The sequence below is a fragment of the Oncorhynchus clarkii genome, chromosome 3, assembly GCF_045791955.1.
Source record: "Oncorhynchus clarkii lewisi isolate Uvic-CL-2024 chromosome 3, UVic_Ocla_1.0, whole genome shotgun sequence".
In the NCBI taxonomy this organism is placed as follows: Eukaryota; Metazoa; Chordata; class Actinopteri; order Salmoniformes; family Salmonidae; genus Oncorhynchus; species Oncorhynchus clarkii.
In genome coordinates, this window is record NC_092149.1 from 23,688,077 (window position 1) to 23,714,293 (window position 26,217).

At 41.5% G+C, this 26,217-nt stretch overlaps 1 protein-coding gene across 1 annotated transcript in view; it reads right to left on the minus strand.

The window, feature by feature from the left end:
* Window positions 1–26,217, minus strand: part of LOC139391251 (zinc finger protein ZFPM2-like) — a 202,561-nt gene that overhangs the window by 64,348 nt on the left and 111,996 nt on the right. Inside the window, exons 4-5 of the mRNA XM_071138907.1 lie at window positions 24,956–25,080; window positions 6,412–6,523 (exon numbers count right to left, since the gene is read on the minus strand). Coding sequence (XP_070995008.1) covers window positions 6,412–6,523; window positions 24,956–25,080 — 237 coding nt within the window. The remainder of the gene's footprint in view (window positions 1–6,411; window positions 6,524–24,955; window positions 25,081–26,217) is intronic.

Genomic DNA, 26,217 nt, shown 5'->3' on the forward strand with positions numbered 1-26,217 from the left:
AACCAACCCTGGACAGGAGAGGAGAGTAGGCTAGATGAGCTGCCTCTTTTTACCCAAGTGCTCTAAAGAGAAGCCTAGTGCTCAGACAGTCCAGGTACTTCACTAGACATGATTATAATGCCACAAGGGTGCAATACATCACTCTTATTAGCCACACCGGAGCACAATGGTATCATAATTAATGGGCACAGCAGGATTGAACGCTGCCCTGACATGGAAAAGTGGGTCTACTTAAGCTTTACAAGGCATTTAAATATGCAGAGTGAATGGCAGAGTGAGTCAAAACCCTCCTGCTACGGAGGGAGGGAGAGCGGCCAGCTAGGCTACACGCTCGTTAGCGTGACACGACACCCTCAGTGGCATTGATACAAGGACGCGCGGCCGTCTGTCTGTGTTGTCCTCTACTGCAACGACAACATAGTGCCTGACTGGGGAGAGTGATGGATGAAACACATACAGCGTGCCTCTCCTCTCTTCTGTTTGTCATCAGTGCGGCCCATCACTTTCACTTGTTGTTTTCTTCTGTCTTTTCTGTGTGTCACAATTAGGCTTAGGTTAATGAGTGTTTGTGGAAACGTCCTAATTTGGGTGTATTGTGGTTTGTGGTTTGTTTGTGGTGGATGTTCAGAGAGTGGGGGCTGTGACAGACAGAGTCTGGTGTCTGGTGACTGTGTGTGTGGTGCTGCAGGGGGAGGCCAGCCGCCCGCCAGTCTGCCTCCACCAACAGTGAGGGAACAATGCACATAAAAGGCATTCGGAGGAAGAGTCTGGGCTGACGTCTTTCACTGTCTCTGCTGAATGAAGCAAGAACAAACATGTGTATGCGTGTGTGTGTGTGTGTGTGTGTGTGTGTGTGTGTGTGTGTGTGTGTGTGTGTGTGTGTGTGTGTGTGTGTGTGTGTGTGTGTGTGTGTGTGTGTGTGTGTGTGTGTGCATTTCGGTCTGTGTGCTTATGCATGATGTGTAGGATGCTAAGTCTTCTCACATTCTATATAACTGCCTGCCACAGTCAGTTAATATTACACTACAGCTACGGTACAGTCTGAGCACTCCGCTCCCTCCAGCCTGACCGTGCAGTTATCGCCTGGCTCAGTGCAATCAATTATTGTTGCCGCGGAATCATTAATAATTTCCTAATGAAAACGATTCTGTTGATCTCTGTTGTATTTTAATTCAACATAATTACTCTGCTGCTCTGAGCTGTGGTGGGGCCTCCTTTAGGGTACAATTTTGTTTTAATACACTGATAATGACATTTTGACATTGTGTCAGTTGTTTAGTTATTATTCAGTCACACTATTTCCCCATGTTCTCAGATAACAGATAATAACCTCAGCACCTCCTATTTGCCTCAGTCGTTTTAAAGGGGAGGGTTGAAATGAACAATTCAATCTGAACTGTTACAGTACTCTCTCTCCTCTCCCCCAGTCCCAAACACTTTTTACGATATATTTCCCCCTTTCTAAACCAAGACTATATCTTATTCTGAATTCTCCCTATTTTGTTTTGGACAGAATATTTATAAAATCAGATCCAATTTCAAAATTACTGTGGAAAGACAGTTAAGATTTCAGTTGATGAGAAATGAATCTAAAAAGATCTAGCCATGTCCCACAAGTTCACCTCCGAGGTCTCCGAGGTCTCTGACAAAGAGCGTGTGAACAACGGACGAGTGAGAAAAGGGATCAGATGGCGAGGACTTAGTGAACATGAAGTAACAGAAAGACACAGCAGTGAGTTACAGTCTAATTCTACACCGTATGGGCTTATGCAAAACGCTCTAGTACATTGGTCAATTTCCGCTCCAACAATGGCCGACTTTCTCCAGAGACATATTGGACATGCTGTATCTGAATGTGGTCCGTTTAAGAGGCTTACGTTAGAAAAACTCAGGTGACCTTAGAATAATAGGACATAATATCAAGACAGAGCCCAGGTGAGTTTCTAAGGGCTCAGATATCAGGTGATAATGGTCGAGCACAATGGGAGAGCTCTGAGTTGAATACAGCCATACTGACTTTACTGTCATACTGGTAATGATGATATACATGTAATGTGTGGACAGTAGGTACCAACAAATCTGACGAACTGTAAGACATGCAGAATGATTGGTGGATGTCCAGTCTCGGAGGCCAACATTATGTTCTCTCTATAAAAGGCAAAAAATAAGAAAAATAAATCAATTAAATTAGAGCATTGGAAATGGACTCTTATTTGAGGGAGGAGGCACTGTATTTCATGACATTGTGGATAGGAGTGATCCTGAAATTATATATCTATTTATTGTCCCATTTCTTCTTTGTTTCTTTTTGTTTTAATATACTGAACGTCGCTCTTTTGATTCAATAGTGGAATAATGAAAACGCCCAAAAAATGATGCAATTAAATTATATGCATTTCTTTCTAAATTAATAAACACTTCCATATTGTTCATCAAATGTACCAATTCTCCACTGATATCCTCCCTCTCTGACTTGCTCTCTCTCAATTCCCTGTCGCTCTCTCACTCTCTCCCTATCTCTCGACCAATTCTCCCCCAGTTCCCTCCCTCCCTCTGCGTTACTGTAACGTGTAATTACTCCACAGACTCGCTGCCTGTTTCTAGAAAACGTCAGTGGTTCAGAGAAACTGTCCATGTGTGGCGCGGAGCATTGTGGAGGTTCCAGGTGGATTTCTCGATAATGAGTGGGTGCAGCAGTCAAGTTGAGAGTTTTAGTAATGGCTGACTGCTGTGCTCTGTGCTGAGGCACTACAGTATACTGTCTGCCTGCATGGGAGGCTAATGTAAAACAAACAGCACTGTATGCTTACTGTTTCTGGTGCTACTGATAGAAAGACAGCCTGGTAAAAACAGATATTTTTATTCCACTTTTTATATTAGCACGTCTTCAAGGGGGAATTGGTAGACATTCTTCATTTTAAAGTAATATATATTTAACACAAACTGTGGGCATATGACACATAGACATAATAACCTACAGTATATAGCCGTAGTTGATAGGGTAAACTCTCAGTAGACATGTTAGTTTAGAAATGTCTCATTATACAGTGTGTCATTGGTCAATATCAACAACACAAAATGATAGAGACAGTGAGTGGCAAATCATTCAAAAAGGGACATTTAGTAGAACCAGGACACAGGACAGAATGAAATAAAATCCCATGTCTAATAGTAGATATGTGGTAACCGTGGTAGTATGTTTTCTGCTGGAAGCCTGGGGCAGCCCAATGGGGATTCCACCAAACCCACATAGTTCTTGTTCACAGTGAACTAGCATGTATTATACATTACACACCGTTGGACTGCATCAGTCCATTGGGAATCTTTTCTCTCTTTAAGAGGCACTCCTCACCATGCACAGAAGATGTCTGAGACAGTGCTCAAGAAAGCCAAGATGATTGGAACACGAGCCAAGTAGCCATATTCAGTGAGAACCAATGAACATGCAGTATATTGAGATGTCCACTGATTACCATAAGTCAACTGCCTTTCTTAGCGCAAAACAGACAAACAGACAAACAGCAACACTTGGGGAGAGATGTAAACACTGAGGCCCTATGGCTCTGTGTGTCTGTGTGTCTGCTTCATGCAGAGAGGGAGTCATCACTGAGTCATTCTGTACTGTCTGGTGTCTACGTGGAGCTATAGAAATACAATAACTACAGTAATTCTCTCTGGGGCCATAGAAATACAATAACTAAATAGATTCTGTACAATAACTACAGATATTTTCTCTGGGGCCATAGAAATACAATAACTAGAGATATTCTCTCTGGGGACATAGAAATACAATAACTACAGATATTCTCTCTGGGGACATAGAAATACAATAACTACAGATATTCTCTCTGGGGCCATAGAAATACAATAACTAAATAGATTCTGTACAATAACTACAGATATTCTCTCTGGGGACATAGAAATACAATAACTAAATATATTCTGTACAATAACTACAGATATTCTCTCTGGGGCCATAGAAATACAATAACTAAATAGATTATGTACAATAACTACAGATATTCTCTCTGGGGCCATAGAAATACAATAACTACAGATATTCTCTCTGGGGACATAGAAATACAATAACTACAGATATTCTCTCTGGGGACATAGAAATACAATAACTACAGATATTCTCTCTGGGGACATAGAAATACAATAACTACAGATATTCTCTCTGGGGACATAGAAATACAATAACTACAGATATTCTCTCTGGGGACATAGAAATACAATAACTACAGATATTCTCTCTGGGGCCATAGAAATACAATAACTAAATAGATTCTGTACAATAACTACAGTAATTCTCTCTGGGGACATAGAAATACAATAACTAAATATATTCTGTACAATAACTACAGATATTCTCTCTGGGGACATAGAAATACAATAACTAAATATATTCTGTACAATAACTACAGATATTCTCTCTGGGGCCATAGAAATACAATAACTACAGATATTCTCTCTGGGGACATAGAAATACAATAACTAAATATATTCTGTACAATAACTACAGATATTCTCTCTGGGGCCATAGAAATACAATAACTAAATAGATTCTGTACAATAACTACAGATATTCTCTCTGGGGCCACATACATAGAATAACTAGAGAGATTCTGTCTGAGGCCACATACATAGAATAACTAGAGAGATTATGTCTGGGGCCACATACATAGAATAACTAGAGAGATTCTGTCTGGGGCCACATACATAGAATAACTAGAGAGATTCTGCCTGGGGCCACATACATAGAATAACTAGAGAGATTATGTCTGGGGCCACATACATAGAATAACTAGAGAGATTCTGTCTGGGGCCACATACATAGAATAACTAGACAGATTCTGTCTGGGGCCACATACATAGAATAACTAGACAGATTCTGTCTGGGGCCATAGAAATAGAAAAACTGGATGGATGCTGATTCTGTCTCGGTCTACAGATTTTGTCTCAAAATGACTACACACAGTGAGGTGACAAATATTATCCAAATATTTCCAAATTGAAATTCATTGTACTTTTCAGTATTTTACCCCTCTGTATCGTCTATTATGGCTTGGCAGGCGTGTGATTGTGGAGAAAGGTTTAGCAGCTCTATACTAATACAACACAAACGGCTCTCACTGGGGGAATCCTCTTTTTGGTCCGACTTTCACATCACTTCCTTTTCTAATTGAATAAGGGTCAACTAGATGCTATGAGCAAGGGGATATGAAGGACAATGCTACAGAGGTGATCACAGATCCATAACGTCCGTCTGTGTGAGATGATGGCAGTACTGCAACTACATCTGGGATGTGTTCTATAATGACTGTGGAGACGGCGAGGGGGAATGACAGACTTAACAAAATGAGACCAAATCCTGTTATTACTCCCTTTTTTGTTTCATATATTCAGATTAGGAGATTTTTAAAGAAGTACATAATCTCCTTTAACAGCTTATCATAAACTTGAATGATTTGGTGATAAAGAGCACAAAGTTAAGTAGCCGGTTAAGAGGATAACTCCCCAGTGCAGTCTAGTGATTAGTAGATGAGAATTGGGAGACCGAAAGAAAATCCGGGCTGCAAATCCCAGTTCCCGCTCTGATTCACTTTGAGGGGAAGAACCTCCATTTCAGCTCCTTCGTGAGTCTAGTCACAGGGTAATCATTTTGAAAACGGGATAAATAGAAACCACTTCTTGCATCCCTTTTGAATTCAAACATCTTTATTTACTTATTTATGTGCCTGTGTGTCTCTGGATACACCCGTCAAGACCCAATTATGGTCTGCAGCAGCCAGTCAGCAGCACAGTGCTTTCATAAAGACTGAAGTCTGAAGACGCTACTATCAGTGTGCCGTATTAGCATTTTACAATCAGTAACCTGAAGCCCAATCATGAACTATGGATGGGCAGCCATTTTGAGCTTGCCTAATAAGGGCATTCTAGCTGTAACAGACAGCAACTAAATCCCTCATTTTTATTTCACTGTGATTCGAGACTAACAACCTCTACGGTCACACCCAGTAACCCCACATTATATAAAAAGAGAGATATGCCATTAGCAAGTTTCAGATGATCGTCTACATAATAATTTGGGGCAATTGTAATTTGTGAACAGAGAGGAATTCACTCAAACTGAGCACAAAAAGCTAATTAATATATTTACCTTGTGAAATCTAAAAGCCCTGACTTTGTCACATGTTGTTTTCCCGTTCCTAATCAAGACTTTGGGTTGATACACTAAATGACTTCAGAGGGATGTCAAAAAAAAATGTTTTGGATTGAAAGACAGTGAGAGACAGACAGACAGCAGAATTTAAGTGGGGGGATTGTGTATCAGACCGTGTGTTTGGCTGCTGTGGTGTTGCTAGGGAGATAACAGACTGTATACAACAGTCTGGAGATTGAGCTTACCTTTGCTGTACACCACACAGTTATTTTTGTTGTCTTCTGCTCCTTGCCAAGTCACATCCAGCAGCCACCTGGGGCCCGCGCTGAGCACCACCGGTACACAGCTCTTCATCTTCTGGACAGGGACAGATAACAAACACTAATCATTTGCTTATTTTGGTGATTAAACAAACAATAATTAAATAATAGCCACCAAGTTATGCTTCCTCTTCTTCTCTGCAAACCATAAACAGGGTCATTCTATAAGCTAGTAGGTCCTCTTCTTCTCCCCGCAATGAGAAGATTTGGGAATTGAGAGGGTTGTGGGTGGAGGGGGTGGAGTACGGGGGGGTTGGGGCAGAGGAATGGGATCAAGGTGGTGGGGGCAGCTGGGGTAGGAGAGTGGTTGGAGTGGGGGGGCATACAGTGCTGCTAACGCCTGGTCCCTATGATCCCAACGATACAGTATCAGATCTCCCAGATTAAGAAGATCTCGGATGCCCAGAATGCCGATGACTTTTAGAGTGAAGGAGGCGAGTGTTCAGGAGTGAACTTTAGGCACATTGTGCTGCGCTATCGCTGGGATCTCACTATTTCCTGAAACAGCCAGGGAAGAATTTAAAGAATCAGTATCTATTTCAAAGGGCGATTGAGGCGACGTCTTATAATATGCCGGCAAATTATTCTGAATGTGTAACATCACTTTTCTTCTGGGCTCGGGTCAAGCGTTGGTGCTTTAAGTTATTTGTATGGAAGGAAAACAGGGAGATAGATACTGTGGCCCCAGCTAAATGTATTCACAACCAGACATGGAGAGGGCTCGGTCAGACATGGAGAGGGCTCGGTCAGACATGGAGAGGGCTCGGTCAGACATGGAGAGGGCTCGGTCAGACATGGAGAGGGCTCGGTCAGACATGGAGAGGGCTCGGTCAGATTGGAAAGGCCTTTCTATTTATTTTCATATGATTTTCTATTCTATTTTATTTTTTTAATTGATTTTTGTTTATTTTTTTACAAAGGGTAATGAAAGCCAAGAGTACATCTTCAGTGCTCATGGGGAGGGTAGAAGCATCTTTCTTGGGCAGTCGTTACAGTAGCCTATTGCTAGCGGGCAAAATGTCAGTATTTCAAGGCCATTACTTTTTAACCCCCAGGCCCTCCTTCATTAAGGTGTTACAGAAATAGTTTAGCTAACAGAAAATGGTCTGGGGTGCAATCTCTTCTCGACACTTCATTTATTTTTCCATTTGAAACAGGCTGCCATGAGACACCATCCATCTGCCTAATGCAACAGCAGAGCACAAGTCGTCACTATGTGTTTCAGATATTTCTTCGGAAAGGCAGCAACAACCCTTCAAGGATAAATGCAAATGCCACTTTCACACGTTAAAGGTCTGAATTGGCACAGATACACACAAAATATGATTTATTGTGCATGTGGGTGAAGCACACACAGAAATGTTCCGTTACTAGTGACTGAGGATTAGAGGGCTCTCTCTCTTTCTGAGAAAACGGAAATACTGTTGGCTACATTCAATAACTAAAGTGCTGACAGCATATGGGCTCTGATCTCAGTCAGTCTGTCACACACAAATGAAACAATATTTATAAAATGAAAAGAAAACCTCAACTCTAGTTCTTACATAGCAGCTCGAAGCAATGGTGGACTTGTGCCAGTCAGACGGATCAAACACCTAGAGAACAGCACATTGTGTCTGTTGATTTTCTCATTCCTTAATATTTAGGTATCTTATCCCACCCTGGCAGAGGAACAGAGAGAGACCTCTGTCATTTAAGCCGTCCTCTATTTCACATCTCAAATTAGCCTGACAATAAAGTCGTATATCTTCAGCGAACCTGTAAATCTTACAACCCTGTCAAAAGGAGCAAAGGAGACGGATCTGATTGTTGCTACGACAACTATCTAAAATGAGAATCGGATTAACCCTTTGTCAGATCTCCAGACTGGGGGCCATCTCTCTGATTTAGCTGTGTGAGGCTTCTTCTTCCCCTCTTCCTGTCCGTCTAGTCTCTAAGGCCTTCTGGGAATTCACTATATTACACTGCCTCTCACCAGGGAAAGACTAATAATAATAATATATGGGTATAGTTTTCAACATTAGAAATATCATAAGAAAGCAAACATATTTACTGGATTAGATTTCCTTTAAAATTGTATTTCAATTTGAATGATTTACATTACTGACATTTATTTTTGTTTCAATGTGTTTTCTTAATATAACGATTCATTGTCAAAATCGTCATAATATAACTTATTAATAAAACTAAACTTAATAAATTAACTGAATACATTTATCAAAATAATGGTCAATTTATCATATAGCTGTATTTTTCATTTTGCTGAAATTTAAATGAGCCATTCATAAAAATGAACTACTCTAAATAATGACTATGTTGGAGCTTTGAAGTATTTCAGACAAAGGAATGCAGAGAACCTGTATTCTGGATATAACACACAATGATGTCACCAAGGGGAGGAGCATGTTATCCTTAAATGAACGCCCTCTTCCTATACAGTAAATACTGTACATGTGTAGTCAAAGCTTCAGACAAAGCCAGAGTGACAAGCAGAACATGTTGATTTCTATGGAGTGAGGGGGTGATACAAAATACAAAATAAAAACATACCCCTTTCTCTAACTACCAATCACAACTAAGGAATGTGACACACAACAGTGACTCTGTGCTGTTCCACTTCCTCATGAATAAATGTATTCAGAACAGTAAATAATACTGACCCCCTATTGGATATTACAACATCAACACCACCAGCTTTAAAATCCATAGCCAGATACAATACGGTTTCATTCAGACTAATATTAAGACTAGCTATTCTACAGATCAGAGGACTCTGAATTGTATTGACAGTGATTATTCACAGAAATTAAAATAGGTGGATTTACTCATCCAATCAGATCAAGTAAAAAAAAAGTAGAAACAATGGTGATGTTCAAATTTGTATGAATTAACTCTGTCCCTACATGTTGTTTCTTCAATAAAATAAAACAGGGACATTTGAAGTATCAAAATGTGTCACTTTATAAAGTAAAGTCATGGATAAGTGTTGAAAACCATACACCCTTCCTCCTCATGGTGTGTTGTGGTTTATCCACCCTGTTCCTTCACTCCAGTGGTTTCAATACTCTCCCAGGGTTTTTTTCTGAGCCCTGTTACCGTTCAACCAACGTGTAAAAGATACAGTTACCAAAACAGTGTAGTCAGCGAGGAAGTGATTACAAACTGATGCTCCAAATTCGCTATAAAATGAAAATCAATATTTCCACAAGTTGCTGCAACATAAAAGATAACCTTCATTGATTTTTCTAGACTTAGGCCTCTGTGATAAAATCTAATATAAATTTTCAGCCACACGGATTTGGATCAGAGCGAAGAGCAGGGGCTGAGCGATAAGTTCCATTGCACATCTCTCATAGTGGATTTTTCCTCCTTCCTTCCAAAGGCAGAGCCCTAGCTATTTATAATTGGCACTGTGTGAGGAAAAGCTTCTATCAGGAATCTGTTCTAATTTTTATTACTGAGAAGCTAAAGCCTGTTCCAGATAATTTGGAATTTTCAGGGGAATTGTGATGGAGTTGATGGCAGCGCCGGACTGACTCCAGACAGGAGCTAACCTGTAACAGCCTCTGTGGCTGGGCTGATTAAATGTTGCCATAGATGAAAGACCTGCCATCACCGCAATAAATTAACCAATCACACAAATCCCAAGTCACTACTAATCCCTCCTTGATACCATGATCCTCAGATCAGCTGAAGGAGGTGAGGAAGAAAGTGGCTTGTGACACTCAGCTTCCTCCTAACTCACTGGTTTCCTGTGTAAACAAGCTAATGATATCACCACTGACCATTTCACCACCACTGGGCAACTCTTAACCCGCTTCACGGTCAGGCCAGGGAAAATCGACATCAATCCTTGGTGGGAATGATTCTTTCCTCATCTTTTTTTCTACCAAGGTCACAAATGTAGTACTGTATCTGTCCTGATCCCCAACTGTAGAGAAATCAAACCCAGTTTTAGTCTGAGCATCTTTACAGTATTTTCTACTTGTTGTTTTGCTTAAAAAGGTCCACTGTATATCCAGTAGCCATGGATATTAAAAACACTACAGTATGAAAGACTAAATGTGCTCTGAATCATAATACAAATGCATATATATATATATATTTTATAGCATTTTACTTAGAAAATACACATTTCAGTTTTTTATATTTCAATAATATGTATTCGGTTCCTTAAATGAAACTAGTCCTTAAGTTCAGTATAAATATCGTTTTTTTTCTTCAGTGAAAAACGTAAATAGTAGAAGAAGCAGCAGGTTTCGTTCCTTCAGTTCATCTCTCTGTGTTTTACACTCCCACACACAGCGCTTGACCCAGCGTTCATATTTTAACAACATGCCACTAATAGTTTTGATGTGTCATGTCCATATAAGACTCGGGTTAGCTCTTTATATGAAATGAAGAGCAGAAAAGCTTATGGATGTGTTATGTCAGGTTTCTATATGATATGTTACTGCGGTGGAGGTATATAGGGATAAAGGATTTGCACCTGTTTACAGCATACACCTTGATAACGTCCATTGCAATTAGTTGTTCAGCACGATGAAACAAATTGCATGTGGTCAACTGGAAATTTCATTAGAGGAGATTTTCCTCTAGCCCTCGTTATCTCATTCCCGAATTATTATTTCTTTAGCCTCAAGGACGGATGACTTGCCAGGGTCTTTCTGTCAAATAAATGGCCAAAACCCTTTCTCTTTCAATCCATCTCCAAGTTTCTCTGCATGTATAGAAGCTCATATTCAGTATATGGATATTTGTGTATGTTTTCCTTTTAATTTAACCCTAAAAAAAAGACGACTATCTGTCAACATCCCACATGAACTGGGAAATGCTTCCAATACACCCATTTCTCAGGTCTCATTTCAAGCCATTCTCTCCATCTTTTAACGGTAGTATAGTTACATCTGCCCCAATAACATGATACAGTGCCTTCATGTAGCTTTCTTTTTCTCTCTCTCTCCCTACAGTAGCATCTGCTATTGGGAGACTAAATAACAGAAATATGCAAAAATTCGACACTAATTCCCTGTAGAGATAGATCTTGGCTGCTGCCCTGTCAAAAATCAGAGCATTTCGATATGAAATGAGGCAAGCTGCTCTAATCATTTCTGCATTTCAAATTGGATCACTGGCTCAATCGCTTGGCTTTTAAACTGCTTGCCTAAGAGCAAATGTGAGGTGGGAGATAATTCAGCAGAAATCTTCTCCCTCCCTGCGCTCGCTCTGTGCTGCAGTTAGTTTACTGCTTGAGTGCAAAATAAGGCTTTTTTCTTTTCTACCCCCCTCCTCCCCACACACACACATCTTTCTCTTTTCAACTTTGTTCAATTCTGTTCCTGGAATCTTTAAAAGGACACCAATCACTCTGCCTTTAGTTGTTGTTGCTATAATGGCAGCTACCCATTGCTGTGCCTTTAGTTTGTAGATCATGGCAGCCATGGGAAATATACAAACAGTATTTGATCAATTAAATGACATCCTATCTGTTCTTACTTATTTGAATGTATCTATCTATTCCTGATTTTAACCACATATGGACAATAAGGGACCTTGAGTCTTAGATACCACATTGAGTGTGTGTTGATTGATCATTACAATATGACAGCAAAAAGGAGTGAGTGAGGGAAAGCAATGAGTTCCAAGCATCCTCCATTCTCCCAAACCTCCAGGCAGTAAGAGCTGCTCCAACTCCAAACCCATCCAGTGTAGTGGAAGATCTACCTGCCCTCCAGACAAGTCCTCTCTCTCTCTCTCTCTCTCTCTCTCTCTCTCGGAATGGGAGGAGTTATGTGAGGAAGTAGATATGGGAGGTTTGATGAACAATATGTTTAAATGACAATTTAAAAAGTATAAAAATAACTAAACCACATCAGCAATGCAATATCTTATGATCATCTCCTCCTTAGTGCAACAGACAGACTACGGGCCTTTGACATGTTCTGGTCTATTGTCCCTGTTCACCAACCAGTTGTTTGGCTGAAGTGGACGTTTCATTCAAATTCATATGTTAATCCATGAACTGCAAGTTGCAGATACAGAATATAATGTGTAGCCTATGTATCATTATTTGACGTAGGGAAGAAAGAGAACATAGAATTTGTAATGCACGCTTCACTACTTAATAATGACTAGGAGGTACACATCCTGTACACGCACGTCTTTCTTCTGTTTGGCTTCGGTCAGAGAAATAACACTGAACGCCTCAGTTCTCGCTGTTTGAATTTCCTATTTGAATTCAATTGGGGACTTGTTTGATCTTTGCATGTAACTTAGGGCTCGGCTCCTGGAGCCATGAGAAACTATGTGAGCACATAATAGAGAAGCGACAGCCAGCGATGTGTTCACCTGTATGGTACATTACTGTTCCCCCAGGGTCACTGAACCAGCCAGGTGGCTCATACTCCGGACAGCTCCACTTTAAATACACAGAAATAAACACACGGAGGGGCCTTTGTTCAAAGAAGACATGAAGAGACAAAGTCTATCAGCCATTAAGGTCACAAGCTATCCCTCCACACATAAACACAGACCTAGGAGCAGTCAGAAGTCAGTGAAGACAAACAATCACATTCAAGGCAAGATGATGCTTGAATAAAGCCCGGATAAACCTCACTTCCCCTTTAAGGTACAGCCTTGGATTTAATACGTTCCTTTCAACTCTTATTTCTTCTCTGTGAAGTCAGAAATCACCATGCAATAAAAAAAGCATTGTATTTAAGGAAGCTGTTTTGCACAACCCTCATGGCCATCCCTGAACCGCAGAAAAATCCTTACCTACTGATATTTGCATAATCATTTGATTGTATAACTATGACACAGAAACATAATCATTTGATTGTATACCTAGGACACAGAAACATAATCATTTGATTGTATAACTATGGCACAGAAACATAATCATTTGATTGTATAACTGACACAGAAACATAATCATTTGATTGTATAACTATGACACAGAAACATAATCATTTGATTGTATAACTGACACAGAAACATAATCATGTGATTGTATAACTGACACAGAAACATAATCATTTGATTGTATACCTAGGACACAGAAACATAATCATTTGATTGTATACCTAGGACACAGAAACATAATCATTTGATTGTATACCTAGGACACAGAAACATAATCATTTGATTGTATAACTGACACAGAAACATAATCATGTGATTGTATACCTAGGACACAGAAACATAATAATTTGATTGTATACCTGACACAGAAACATAATCATTTGATTGTATAACTGACACAGAAACATAATCATTTGATTGTATAACTAGGACACAGAAACATAATCATTTGATTGTATACCTATGACACAGAAACATAATCATTTGATTGTATAACTGACACAGAAACATAATCATGTGATTGTATAACTGACACAGAAACATAATCATTTGATTGTATACCTAGGACACAGAAACATAATCATTTGATTGTATACCTAGGACACATAAACATAATCATTTGATTGTATACCTAGGACACAGAAACATAATCATTTGATTGTATAACTGACACAGAAACATAATCATGTGATTGTATACCTAGGACACAGAAACATAATCATTTGATTGTATACCTGACACAGAAACATAATCATTTGATTGTTTAACTGACACAGAAACATAATCATTTGATTGTATAACTGACACAGAAACATAATCATTTGATTGTATGCCTAGGACACAGAAACATAATCATTTGATTGTATACCTAGGACACAGAAACATAATCATTTGATTGTATACCTAGGACACAGAAACATAATCATTTGATTGTATAACTGACACAGAAACATAATCATTTGATTGTATAACTGACACAGAAACATAATCATTTGATTGTATAACTGACACAGAAACATAATCATTTGATTGTATAACTGACATAGAAACATAATCATTTGATTGTATAACTGACACAGAAACATAATCATGTGATTGTATAACTGACACAGAAACATAATCATTTGATTGTATACCTAGGACACAGAAACATAATCATTTGATTGTATACCTAGGACACAGAAACATAATCATTTGATTGTATACCTAGGACACAGAAACATAATCATTTGATTGTATACCTAGGACACAGAAACATAATCATTTGATTGTATAACTGACACAGAAACATAATCATTTGATTGTATACCTAGGACACAGAAACATAATCATTTGATTGTATACCTAGGACACAGAAACATAATCATTTGATTGTATACATAGGACACAGAAACATAATCATTTGATTGTATACCTAGGACACAGAAACATAATCATTTGATTGTATACCTAGGACACAGAAACATAATCATTTGATTGTAAACCTAGGACACAGAAACATAATCATTTGATTGTATACCTAGGACACAGAAACATAATCATTTGATTGTATACCTAGGACACAGAAACATAATCATTTGATTGTATACCTAGGACACAGAAACAGTTTGATTCTCGCGTGCACTTTAGAGAAATGGGGGTCTTAATAAATCCCCTTTAAAGAACGGTCATATTTACACTGAGGTAAGTAAATAAGATAAAGATGGTGAACTTGCCCCCACTAAATGTATTAGACGTGAACTCCCTTATCACAGTCTCAGCACACGGACTGTTAAAAGATGGGGTTTCAGGACGGGAAATGGTCTTTGTTACCCAATTAGTTTCCTGACGACCCTGTGGTGTAATATTCCTGTTTTGACAGCCTCATAAACACACACACACACACACACAAACACACACACACACTGCTATGTGCTGGACCACCAGGCCTGTGAAGCCGACACTGTCCAGGCCTCCTCTCCTCTTGTCTTATCTGGGTTCTTTATCTCAAAGCCTCTGCTGATAGAAGACCCATGTGACCACCGACCAAATCAGCATTCTTCACGGAATACTGTCATTTTCTGCTGTTCATCCATCTGGAGTCATTTGACAGGGTTTTGTCTTTGGGCTTTGGTGGGCCCCGAGCCAGGCTAGCAAGGCTGAGGGGCTGGAATACTGGGGGGCTGGAGGCCGGGACAGGGCGGACTTATCAGAGGCCGGCAGCAGGGATTCGCTCTCGTTGGAGGAGGTGAAGCAAGCAAAGCCTTCACTGTGTTCCTAGACTCCTCCACCAGCGCAACCAAGAGGAAAGAGAACGCAGCAGCCCAGCCTAGGCCAACCCCACTTAGAGACTTAGTCTGCGTCCTAAATGGCACCCTATTCATTCCCTATATAGTGCACTACTTTTCACCAGGGCCCATGTAGTGCACTATATAGGGAATAAGGTGCAATTTCAGAGTGGGTCTTAGAGTGGCCTGGTTTACGTGTGGGGAGATGTGATGTGGTGGCAGCATGCTATAAATAATGGATGGCATCAGTGGCATGGCATCAAAGAGTCCTGAAAACATCAAGCAGCCTACATGTTATGATGCTTTCTTAAAGATGTCTTTTTTAAGCATTTATTCTTTATTCAGACCGATTAGAAACGGCAGGGGAGACAGATTAACAGGAGACAAAGTGGGAAGACGGGGATTGAACCCCGGTCTCCAGGGTTGCATACATGTACCTACTGTAGACCAGCAGACCATGGGGCCTGCACGTAATGATGCATTCTAGTGGGATGAGAAACATAGTTGTCTAGGACTGAAAGTTCTCCACAATACTGATAACATAATGATAAGGATGAGGAAGCACTGTAACATGTGTTTTAGGTCATTATAGACGAGACAGAGTATGTGTGTGTGTGTGTGTGTGTGTGTTGTGTGTTGTGTGTGTGTTGTGTGTGTGTGTGTGTGTGTGTGTGTGTTGACCGCTGAAGCGAATGATGGTCAGTACTCTAAAACTTTAACCAGCACCATAAATAACTTTAGTCCCCACTGTAATGTAGAATACTATCAGGAGTTTGCAAATGGAAACAATCACGGATTATCTGGAGCACTTCTCAGGGAAGTTGTTTCAACATATCACAAGTACTGCCATGACAGAGACAGATGGCAAAGCAGCTGGCACCACTCAACTTCTTTTCACTTTTCTGTTTTCCCTCCAACTACAATGGAGGTCTGTTGTGTATGTTAATGGATATATACTCTTTCGTTTGACATAGACGCTCACATTGACTTTTCTAAGTTACACACTATGACTTTTCTCAAAGGTTTAGGAATGTTAATGAATGTTTCCGCTAGATTGGGTACTTGTTGGGTAATGATGTGTTGTAGACACAGTGTACCGAGACAGACAGTGTAGAACGATTTAGATCAAGTTAAAATTTCACACATTTCCTTCTTTTACAGGATGCAATATATCTTGCCGAATGAATCAAATATTCCTGAATGTTCATGTTTATATCAGGTGTTGAATTATGTTTATTGAGGAGGATAAGCATTCTACACCTCTGTACTGCATGTTATGCACAGACTGCACAAAACATTAAGAACACCTTCCTAACATTGAGTCGCACCCCCTTTTTGCCCTCAGAACAGCCTCAATTCATCAGGGCATGGACACAGCAAGGTGTTGAAAGCATTCCACAGGGATACTGGCCCATGTTGACTCCAATGCTTTGAAACAGTTGTGCCAAGGTGGCTGGATGTCATTTGGGTGGAGGATCATTTTTGATACACACGGGAAACTGTTGAGCATAAAAAAACCCAGCATCGATGCAGTTCTTGACACACTAAAACCGGTGCACCTAGCACCTACACCATACCCCGTTCAAAGGCACTTCAATCTTCTGTCTTGTCCATTAACATTCTGAATGACACACATACACAATCCATCTCGATGGTCCCAAGGCTTAAAAATCCATCTGTAACCTGTCTCCTCCCCTTCATCTACACTGATTGAAGTGGATTTAACAAGTGACATCAATAAGGGATCATAGCTTTCACCTAGATTCACCTGGTCAGTTTATGTCATGGAAAGAGTTGTTCCTAATGTTTTGTACACTCAGTGTATGTTCTCGTTCTCTCTCTATCTATCTAAATTGGCATATCTATTTGAAGCCCCAACTCAACATAAAAAGCGTCCGTTCTCACTGTAACATTTAGTGTACAGATCCATTCCCTGTATGTATAGTGAGATTGAGCAAACTATGTAGCCATCACAGCAGGGCTGCAAGGCACAAAGCAAGTCAGTGAATTCTGCCTTCCTTATCTGGGGACCAGCCATATCTGTTTGTGGTGATGTAAGGACAGGAGAATGCCAGGTTCACTTGTAGATCAAGTCAACCATGCATTATCTCAAACAGTGGAGCTCAGCCCCAACAGCCCCAACCCCAGTAGCACTGAGCAGCACTGAGCCCTTCACAGCTAATACACCACGGCATGGCGGCATGGCCACAGGATGGATCCCAGCAGAGCACAGAGAGAGGAGCCATAGAAAGGAGCTTAGAAAGACACCAAACAATGGCCCCCGGGCCTGGGCACCCCCCCCTGACACAGGTCATAACCCTAGTCTCCATTCGACTCACAAGTATGCCTAACCAAGCGTTGTTGTCAGATCTTTGTCATCGAGCTGATGGTTTAGACTGAGAGAGGGATGAATTCCGAGGAATATGTGTTTTCTTTATCAAAATAATGTGGTATAACGTGAACTCTTTAATGTATGTGCTGGTCAATAACAGTGTTGATAGAAATGTGGGGCGCAGTGAATGTCAGAGAGACCGCCAGATAATTACCATTTTACCCATCTGAAGAGACCCCAGTCTTAATATTGGTTTAAGCCCAAGAAATAATTGATGCATGCAATCACAAATTGGTTCCCAGCCTAAAATTTAGGGCCATTATTTCATTAGATGGAGCCACATTCTTTATGCCAAAATTATTTGTGTGTCCAACATAGAAATTCAAATCCGGTTAGTGCAGATAATTGTCTGGTTTTACCAACCACATCCAAGAGGGTATTACTTTCAGACAGAAAGGATAGGTCGACTTTATATACAAAATGCAAGAAATCAAATACATTGTTGTCTTTTGGTTATTTCTTAGTGTGCTGTATGGTGCTGTGGCAGTCAGTGTGTTGCCAATAAGCAGTAGCAGAGAGGTGGTGTACTGTAACTACTATCTCATGGGGTGTCTTCTTGCATATGCAATTGGATGTTATACCGTAAATAATTGCCTGGGCATGTGCCAGTGTGATGATGATGATGATGATGAGTTGTTTGCTTGCATGTGTGTGCATGCTTACGTGTGAGTGTGTGAATGCGTTTGTATGCACGCGAGTATGTGTGTGCATGCTTACGTGTGAGTGTGAGTATGCGTTTGTATGCACGCGAGTACGTGTGTGCATGCTTACGTGTGAATGTGAGTATGCGTTTGGATGCACGCGAGTACGTGTGTGCATGCTTACGTGTGAGTGTGAGTATGCGTATGCATGCGAGTACATGTGTGTGGGCGCACACCCGCATGCGCGCGGACCTCTGTGTGCGCGTCTGCCCCATCCGTACTCCACTCTCAAGTCCCACTGATTCTCCTTTCCAGCCATGTTGAATCCTCTTTCCTTATCAGGCTCGCCCAGGCCTGCATCAGGCGCTCCTTGCTATGACAGAGGCTACAACAATAGGCCTGCGATACCGCTGCTTAGCGCTGCGTTTCGAAGGGGAAACCTGCCACGGGCGCAGATTAACAACAACACACACACACAAAAAATAGATTGCAGCCTCCAAAACAAAACATTTTTCAGAATGCCTTCTCTTGATTAATGAAGCAATGACAAGAAGAAAAATATAATTTCGGAGCAGAAAAATCCGCGCCACCACTTGTTCAAGTTTAGGGGGTAGCTAACAATAAACATATTGACGGGAGAGGGTGGGAACCGGGAGGAGATAAATGTCTGAGTGATGGCTTGAATCATTTTTCTGCTTTTTTTGGAGCATGGACGGCAGGACCTCATTTCTCACCTTGTTCTAAATGACACTATAAAACCCCTCCTGGGCCAGACAGACACCACCTCTCTCCCAGCTGCAAATTAGGACAGTATCTTGTCATTTCCCCTTTTGTCTCCACTCTCTAGGTAAGACTCTCTGTTCACAACCAAAAGGAGAGTCTCCTCTTCTCAGAAAACACACATAATACTACAGACGATAAAGAATACTGTAGCAGCTAGCCTCAATCACATGGTTGCAGTATATAATACACATATTTCTGACAAAATTCATGATAGAAATGTAGAACTTATTTTTAAGAACTGTGAAACTAAAACAATGTCTTAATCTCTTAATGTGAACACAAACATTTTTAAGAACATGACACAGTGTTTGTCCCCGGCCTTTGCTTCACATGGGACAACATTTCCTGATGTGGCTTCCTGTCTCTCCACTCAGAAACACATCACACCGGATGATATATCACGGACAATATAGCTTACAATATACAAAAACATTGTCTCTTGTTCTTTTTCCTTTTCTTCTGATATATAAGGCACAACCACAACAAATGTAGTGTTCCCAGGATATGGCCAATAATGATATAAACTCACCTGCCTCCTGTTTTCTGTTGTCTGTTTTAGGGGTTGACCTCAATACGTACACTGCCCTAAATATCTTTGCATCACTACCGACTGAGGGCTAAAGTAAAAAGATCAGCAGTCACTGAAACCAGGCCTTACAATAGACCTTTATAATGAGCATTATGAGCATAGAGCAGGAGGCTCCAGCCTCAGTAACACGCATCTAGAACAGACAGGCCTCCAAATCCGCAGCTTATTATTAGCCTGAATCAATTATCAACACCTAGAGACAGAACCCAGCTAACCATCACACTGGGGCCTACTCTGGCCCAGCCGTGGGCCTTTTTTCACATCCTGTCCCGCTTTGTGTAATTACTACTTTTAAGACACCTGCTACTCAATAGCTTCGACACAGACGTGTCATTTAGCCCCCGATTGCAGACATTTATGTCTCAGTGTCACTATTCATTTGGGTTAATTTGGGAGTGTTGGCTGGTTGGGCCGTGCGTGTCTGGGTTGGGCTGGCTGAATGTGCTTGTCGCTCACCTGCTTGTGTGGAGGGGCTGGCTGGTGTAATTGGAGCTTAATAGTCTGATTGATCAGGGGAAGAAGTGAGAGAAGTGAAGGACGAGGCTGAGCGCTGGCAGCTCCATCAGTCAGAGAGGAGAAGAGAGAGAAAAACAGGGTACTGACAAGCTGGGGTTGCAGCTTTGGACAGCTCACTTTCTATCTCTGTCTGGGCTCTCGCTCAATGGTCTCTCATTCTCTCTCTCTCGCTCTCTCTCTCTCATCTCTCTCCCTCTATCTCCCTTCTCTGGGCCCTGTGCCTCTCCCTCCCTCTATCTCTCTGGGCCCTCTGCCTCTCTCTCTGGGCCCTCTCCCTCTCTCTTGTCTCTCTCCCTCTATCTCTCTTCTCTGGGCACTGTGCCTCTCCCTATCTCTTGTCACTCTCCCTCTATCTCTCTGGGCCCTCTCCCTCCCTCTCTCTCTCTGTGCCCTCTCCCTCTCCTTCACACACTACACAATCCTCCAACACTAGGCAGTTACTTTGTTTAGACTTCAGTCCCTGTGTCCTTCTGGGATAAATCATTTACTGAGAGAACATTCTATTTCTATGGTTGATACAACACACCGAGAACCTAAAATCAGTTCAATGTATTCCATCATTAAAGTACCACTTATATTTATTTATTTGAAGACAATATCAACTAGGAAAATGGGGGGGACATTTAGACCTAGTGTGATCATCTAACACCGATAAAGCATGAAGAACAACTTTGGTTGGAGTGTCTAACCAGAGGTGTGTGTGTGTTAACAAGTTCCTATAGCAGCAGCAGGCTGTGTGTGGATAGCTACAGTACCTCACAACAAACCCAGCACCCCTTCGGCCTGGGGCTGCTGCCACAGCCTTCCATCAGCTGTGACATCTGCTTTCCTCTTTGATAAAGGCTGGAGATGTAACCCTATCTCTGTCCTACAGATGTCTAGATTGCTCTTCCCCCCTGTTTTTCCTCTCTCACTTTCCTCTTGTCTGTTAGTCCCGCATTGACAACTGTAATGCACCACTATTTCCCCCAGCATCATCCATCACTCCCTAGCCATAGAGACCCAGAGTAGACCCATAGAGACCCACAGCAGACCCACAGTATACCCATAGAGAGCCACAACAGACCCACAGCAGACCCACAGTAGACCCATAGAGAGCCACAGCAGACCCACAGTATACCCATAGAGACCCACAGCAGACCCATAGAGACCCACAGCAGACCCACAGAGAGCCACAGCAGACCCACAGTAGACCCATAGAGACCCACAGCAGACCCACAGTAGACCCATAGAGACCCAGAGTAGACCCATAGAGACCCACAGCAGACCCACAGTAGACCCATAGAGAGCCACAGCAGACCCACAGTAGACCCATAGAGAGCCACAGCAGACCCACAGTATACCCATAGAGACCCACAGCAGACCCACAGTATACCCATAGAGAGCCACAGCAGACCCACAGCAGACCCACAGTAGACCCATAGAGCCACAGCAGACCCACAGTATACCCATAGAGACCCACAGCAGACCCACAGTAGACCCATAGAGAGCCACAGCAGACCCACAGTAGACCCATAGAGAGCCACAGCAGACCCACAGTAGACCCATAGAGACCCACAGCAGACCCATAGAGACCCATAGCAGACCCACAGTAGACCCATAGAGACCCACAGTAGTCCCATAGAGAGCCACAGCAGACCCATAGAAACCCACAGTAGAGACTAACAGTGGATCCACGGAGAGACACAGTAAACCCACAGTAGACCCATAGAGACCCACAGCAGACCCACAGTAGACCCATAGAAACTAACCTTGCCTGAGACCAGAAAAATCGCATTAGCTCCTTCATCTTAAATCCTAAGCTTTAGCTCAGCGAGCTAACACAGTTTGCATGCAGTTACCACTCGTCCCCTCTGACTCCTGAACACTACACTCCTCATTGGTGTAATCATCAGACTCACAACTGGCCACCCCTGACAATCTCTGCTACTACTATAATGGACAGCACTACAAGTGCAAGCTTTATGGAAAAATCACAATGAATTTCTGCATCATGGGACTTTTTCAAGTGGTGAGACCGCATGACACACAGTGCTAGCTAACTTTGAATGTATGCTATAATCATGGAAGACTAGATACAGAAGTCTGCGAGTGACGTGTCTGAAAGACCCTTTTCGATTCCATCGAGGGCATATCAATATCACACAAGAAGGTCACGTGTTTCCAGCTTGGATTTCAAAGTGTGAGAGAGAAAGACAGGTGACGTTAATGCCTGAGAGCTGCCATGCCATCGGGTAATTCATTCACCTCTGTGGTTTCACAATCTAACACAGAGAGAAGAGATTTAATAGTCCCTAGAGGTCATACTTCTTGAGCATGACTGAGAGCCCCTCTTGGGTGAATGAAGTAGAGACCCATGAAACAATCAGAGTTTATTTCTACCTTTAAATGCTTTATACTGCCTTCCTGACCCTGTAGAGGAACACGAGGCTGGTCTGACATGCATCAAAACTACCCAGCTTTCTTTCTCCTTTACATTGCTACTTTCTCTTAGTCCCTATTTTATTTCACCTCCTAAGGCTTTCTCTGGTTGGGTGAGACATTAGAGCTGGTTTCTGTCTTTAAATGGCAGTATGTCGTTAAGACGCAGAATACAACTAAGTCCCTTTCCTCCCTCACTAGAAAACAAGAGCTAAAATACCTTTCTGGGGAAGTTGCCAATGTTTTTTTTTTACAGTACTACTGTATATATACACCAGCAAAACTCCTTAACGACCAGGTGGTTGGTAAATTAAGCCGTGCAGTGTAAGATGGGTCACTGATGGAAATAGGAGGGAATTGATTGCCAGCTTTCTTGTTTATCTATAGGTACGGCAAATATGAAATATGTTCGTATCACAGTAAAACAGGCAGCTCAATAAAACCAAAATAAGTTACTCGAATTCAGCTTTAATGAGGTATTGTGAGAAGCTGCTAACAGCCAGCAGCTCATTTGAGAGATGACTGAGACTAAGAGAAGAGAGAGGAGGGCAAGCAGCGAAGCATAGCTTATGTACCCATGAGAATAGACACACACAGGAGATATCCTTAAAGGCAATATGCCAGAGAGCTCTTCCTCTACCTTTAATTGAGAGAAGATGTTCAATTCTTTGTAACCCCTCCACAAGCCATTACAGGTGAAGCCTAGCACCTGGCTCAGTTAGACGCCTGAAGATAGGAGGATCTCAGGGAAGGATTCAGGCGAAGGCAGAGGGCTGTAACTAACAATCTAGAACATTACAATATTGTCCAACAGCTCTTAGAATGTGTACAGTTTAAAATGTATTTAGTTACTTACTACATCTTAACTTCATGTTTATGAAGTATACAAATGTAGGAAACCTTTAGTACAAATACTCTGATAACTGCATCTCAACCATATCGAGGATGCATTTGACACTAGTTGTTCACTCTGAGGGCAATAGACTGTCACATTGGCTACCCACCTTTCATGTAAATTCATGCAAAAATGGAAGAGAACTATATTTGCATGTCATGCACAGTAGTGGCTTGAGGTGTTCATCCTTAGAATCACTCTTTGCTTGAGGATAACAGGCCTGGACCCGAAAAGAGTCCATATTTCACAGTTAGATGAAATATTTAAAGCCATTGATGACTTTAGAACCATGAGGGGAGCTTAGAAAACAGTCAGAAACAGCTCAGAGAATGATTTAATAAAGTTATAGGGTTAAAGAAATCCACGAGAACGGGCAGGGCCTCTGAGTCTAAAATCCTAGTGGACTTTTCCTTATGTTTCTTAACAGGATGAATGTGAGATTGGTTACAATTTTTAATAAGAATTTTCTTAATTAATCCAAATGCAAAATGAAATATCAAAACCCTGGAGGACTCGTCGTTTCACCAGAGCACCAGGTCAACATATTTTCCAGCCGTTAAAGAGGAACTTCACTGAGATGTCTTAAGACAAGCGAGGCCAGCTGATTGGTTTAAAGCTGGGGTGAGAATAGTAACATCCAATATAATGGATCGTTAGTTCATTGAATCGAGGGTCTGGACTCGACTAAAAAATGCACCAATTAAAGTGTTTAGTCTTAAAATATGCAGATTAAATGGTTGAAATGAATGCACACCAAAGCCTTTTGTGAGTCCCAATTTGATCCCTGAAAAGTCAACTCTGTGGGTCTGACTCTGTCATGGGAATTGGTTCCCTCCTCCTTCCAGTAGAATAGGCTGGAACTTGCTAGTAGCCTGGCGGGCAAGGCCTCTAGGAACGACAGATGACTGGTGAACTAAACATACTAACTTTCTTAGCAAAGTGAAGGTTAGGTTATGGACCAAAGTCTTGGGAAAATGAGTGACAGATAATTTGATGGTATTCTCTGTTTTTTTTCTTCATGTTCCCAGAGCAGCCCCAGTAACAATGTGACTCTGACAGAATAAGTGGAAGAAAGAGACAGACATTAAAAGCATGACCTACCATGCCACTGCCATCGATGTTCATCTCGATCTTCCCGTTGAAAGGTCCCCACGTGGTTCCCACAGGGAGCTGCTGGCGGCTGTGGATCCGACGCTCCCCATCCTTGTGGAACGCATCCAGCTCTCCTATAAAACACCAAGCATCGAAACAGTCATCATGTCATAAAACACCAAGAATCTCAAAACAGTCAGCCAAATCCAGTTCCCTAGAAAACACAGTCATTTGTAGAATTTGTCCTTAAATAAGATCATTGCAAAAGTGCTCCTCTTTCTTTTTCTGTGATAGGCATCTTGTGAAGTGTCCTGCTATTTGGTCTTTTTTTTTATACATACATATCATTTTTACAATGGACAAATAATAATATCCATAAAAAATATGTTTTATTGTTACATGCCCAAGATAGGTGCAGTGAAATGTGTTGTTTTACAGGGTCAGCCATAGTAGTACAGGACCCCTGGAGCAAATGATGGTTAAGTGCCTTGCTCAAGGGCACATTGAGAGATTACTATTTATTTCCCCCATGCATATATTTCCTCATGTCCATAAAACAGTAACCAGTGCAGGTTAAGCCATCTGCTTATAAAGCCAAAATAATGAATCCATCATCATCATCATCATCATCAGTTGGAGGGTTTCAAATCAAAACAAATCAAAACAACAGGCCGGTAACTTTGCCTGAAAGGTGTCTTCTCTAGAGGTAATCTCTGTGAGACATCGCAGGGCCAGGCTCAGTGACTGGCAGGCAGCGAGAGAGGCAGCGAATTGATCCAGGAAGAAGCTAGGCCCCTTGTGCACGGCTACACTTAATGAACTGCGTAACAGGATAGCACTGTTAGCGCAGCTAGCTAAAACACCCCCGCTATCTTATCTCTTAGATTCAGTGTACTTTTTTGGGACAGTGATTAATCAAATAGTTATGATAATTGGGGCCGTAGCGTGGTCACCGCTGGGTTTCTGGGGGAGAGGAAAGTCATGCAGGCCTCTCAAGTGCACATTTCCCCCTCAAGCGCTATCTGCTCTATCTTCCTGTGAACGTCGACTCTCCCTCTGACTGAAGCCAAGTGTTATGACTGTCTTCAGCACTCTAACTTATCACCCTTTTATTGAGGCACATTTTCACATAATGTTCCCACCTTTGTTACTGTAAAGTGAATGTAATATACAGTACGGCACAATCTAAACAGACCCAGAAGGTATTCATGTGTTTCTCATAGTTGATACATTCTTACTGTAGTTACCACACATGTATGAACCATACATTT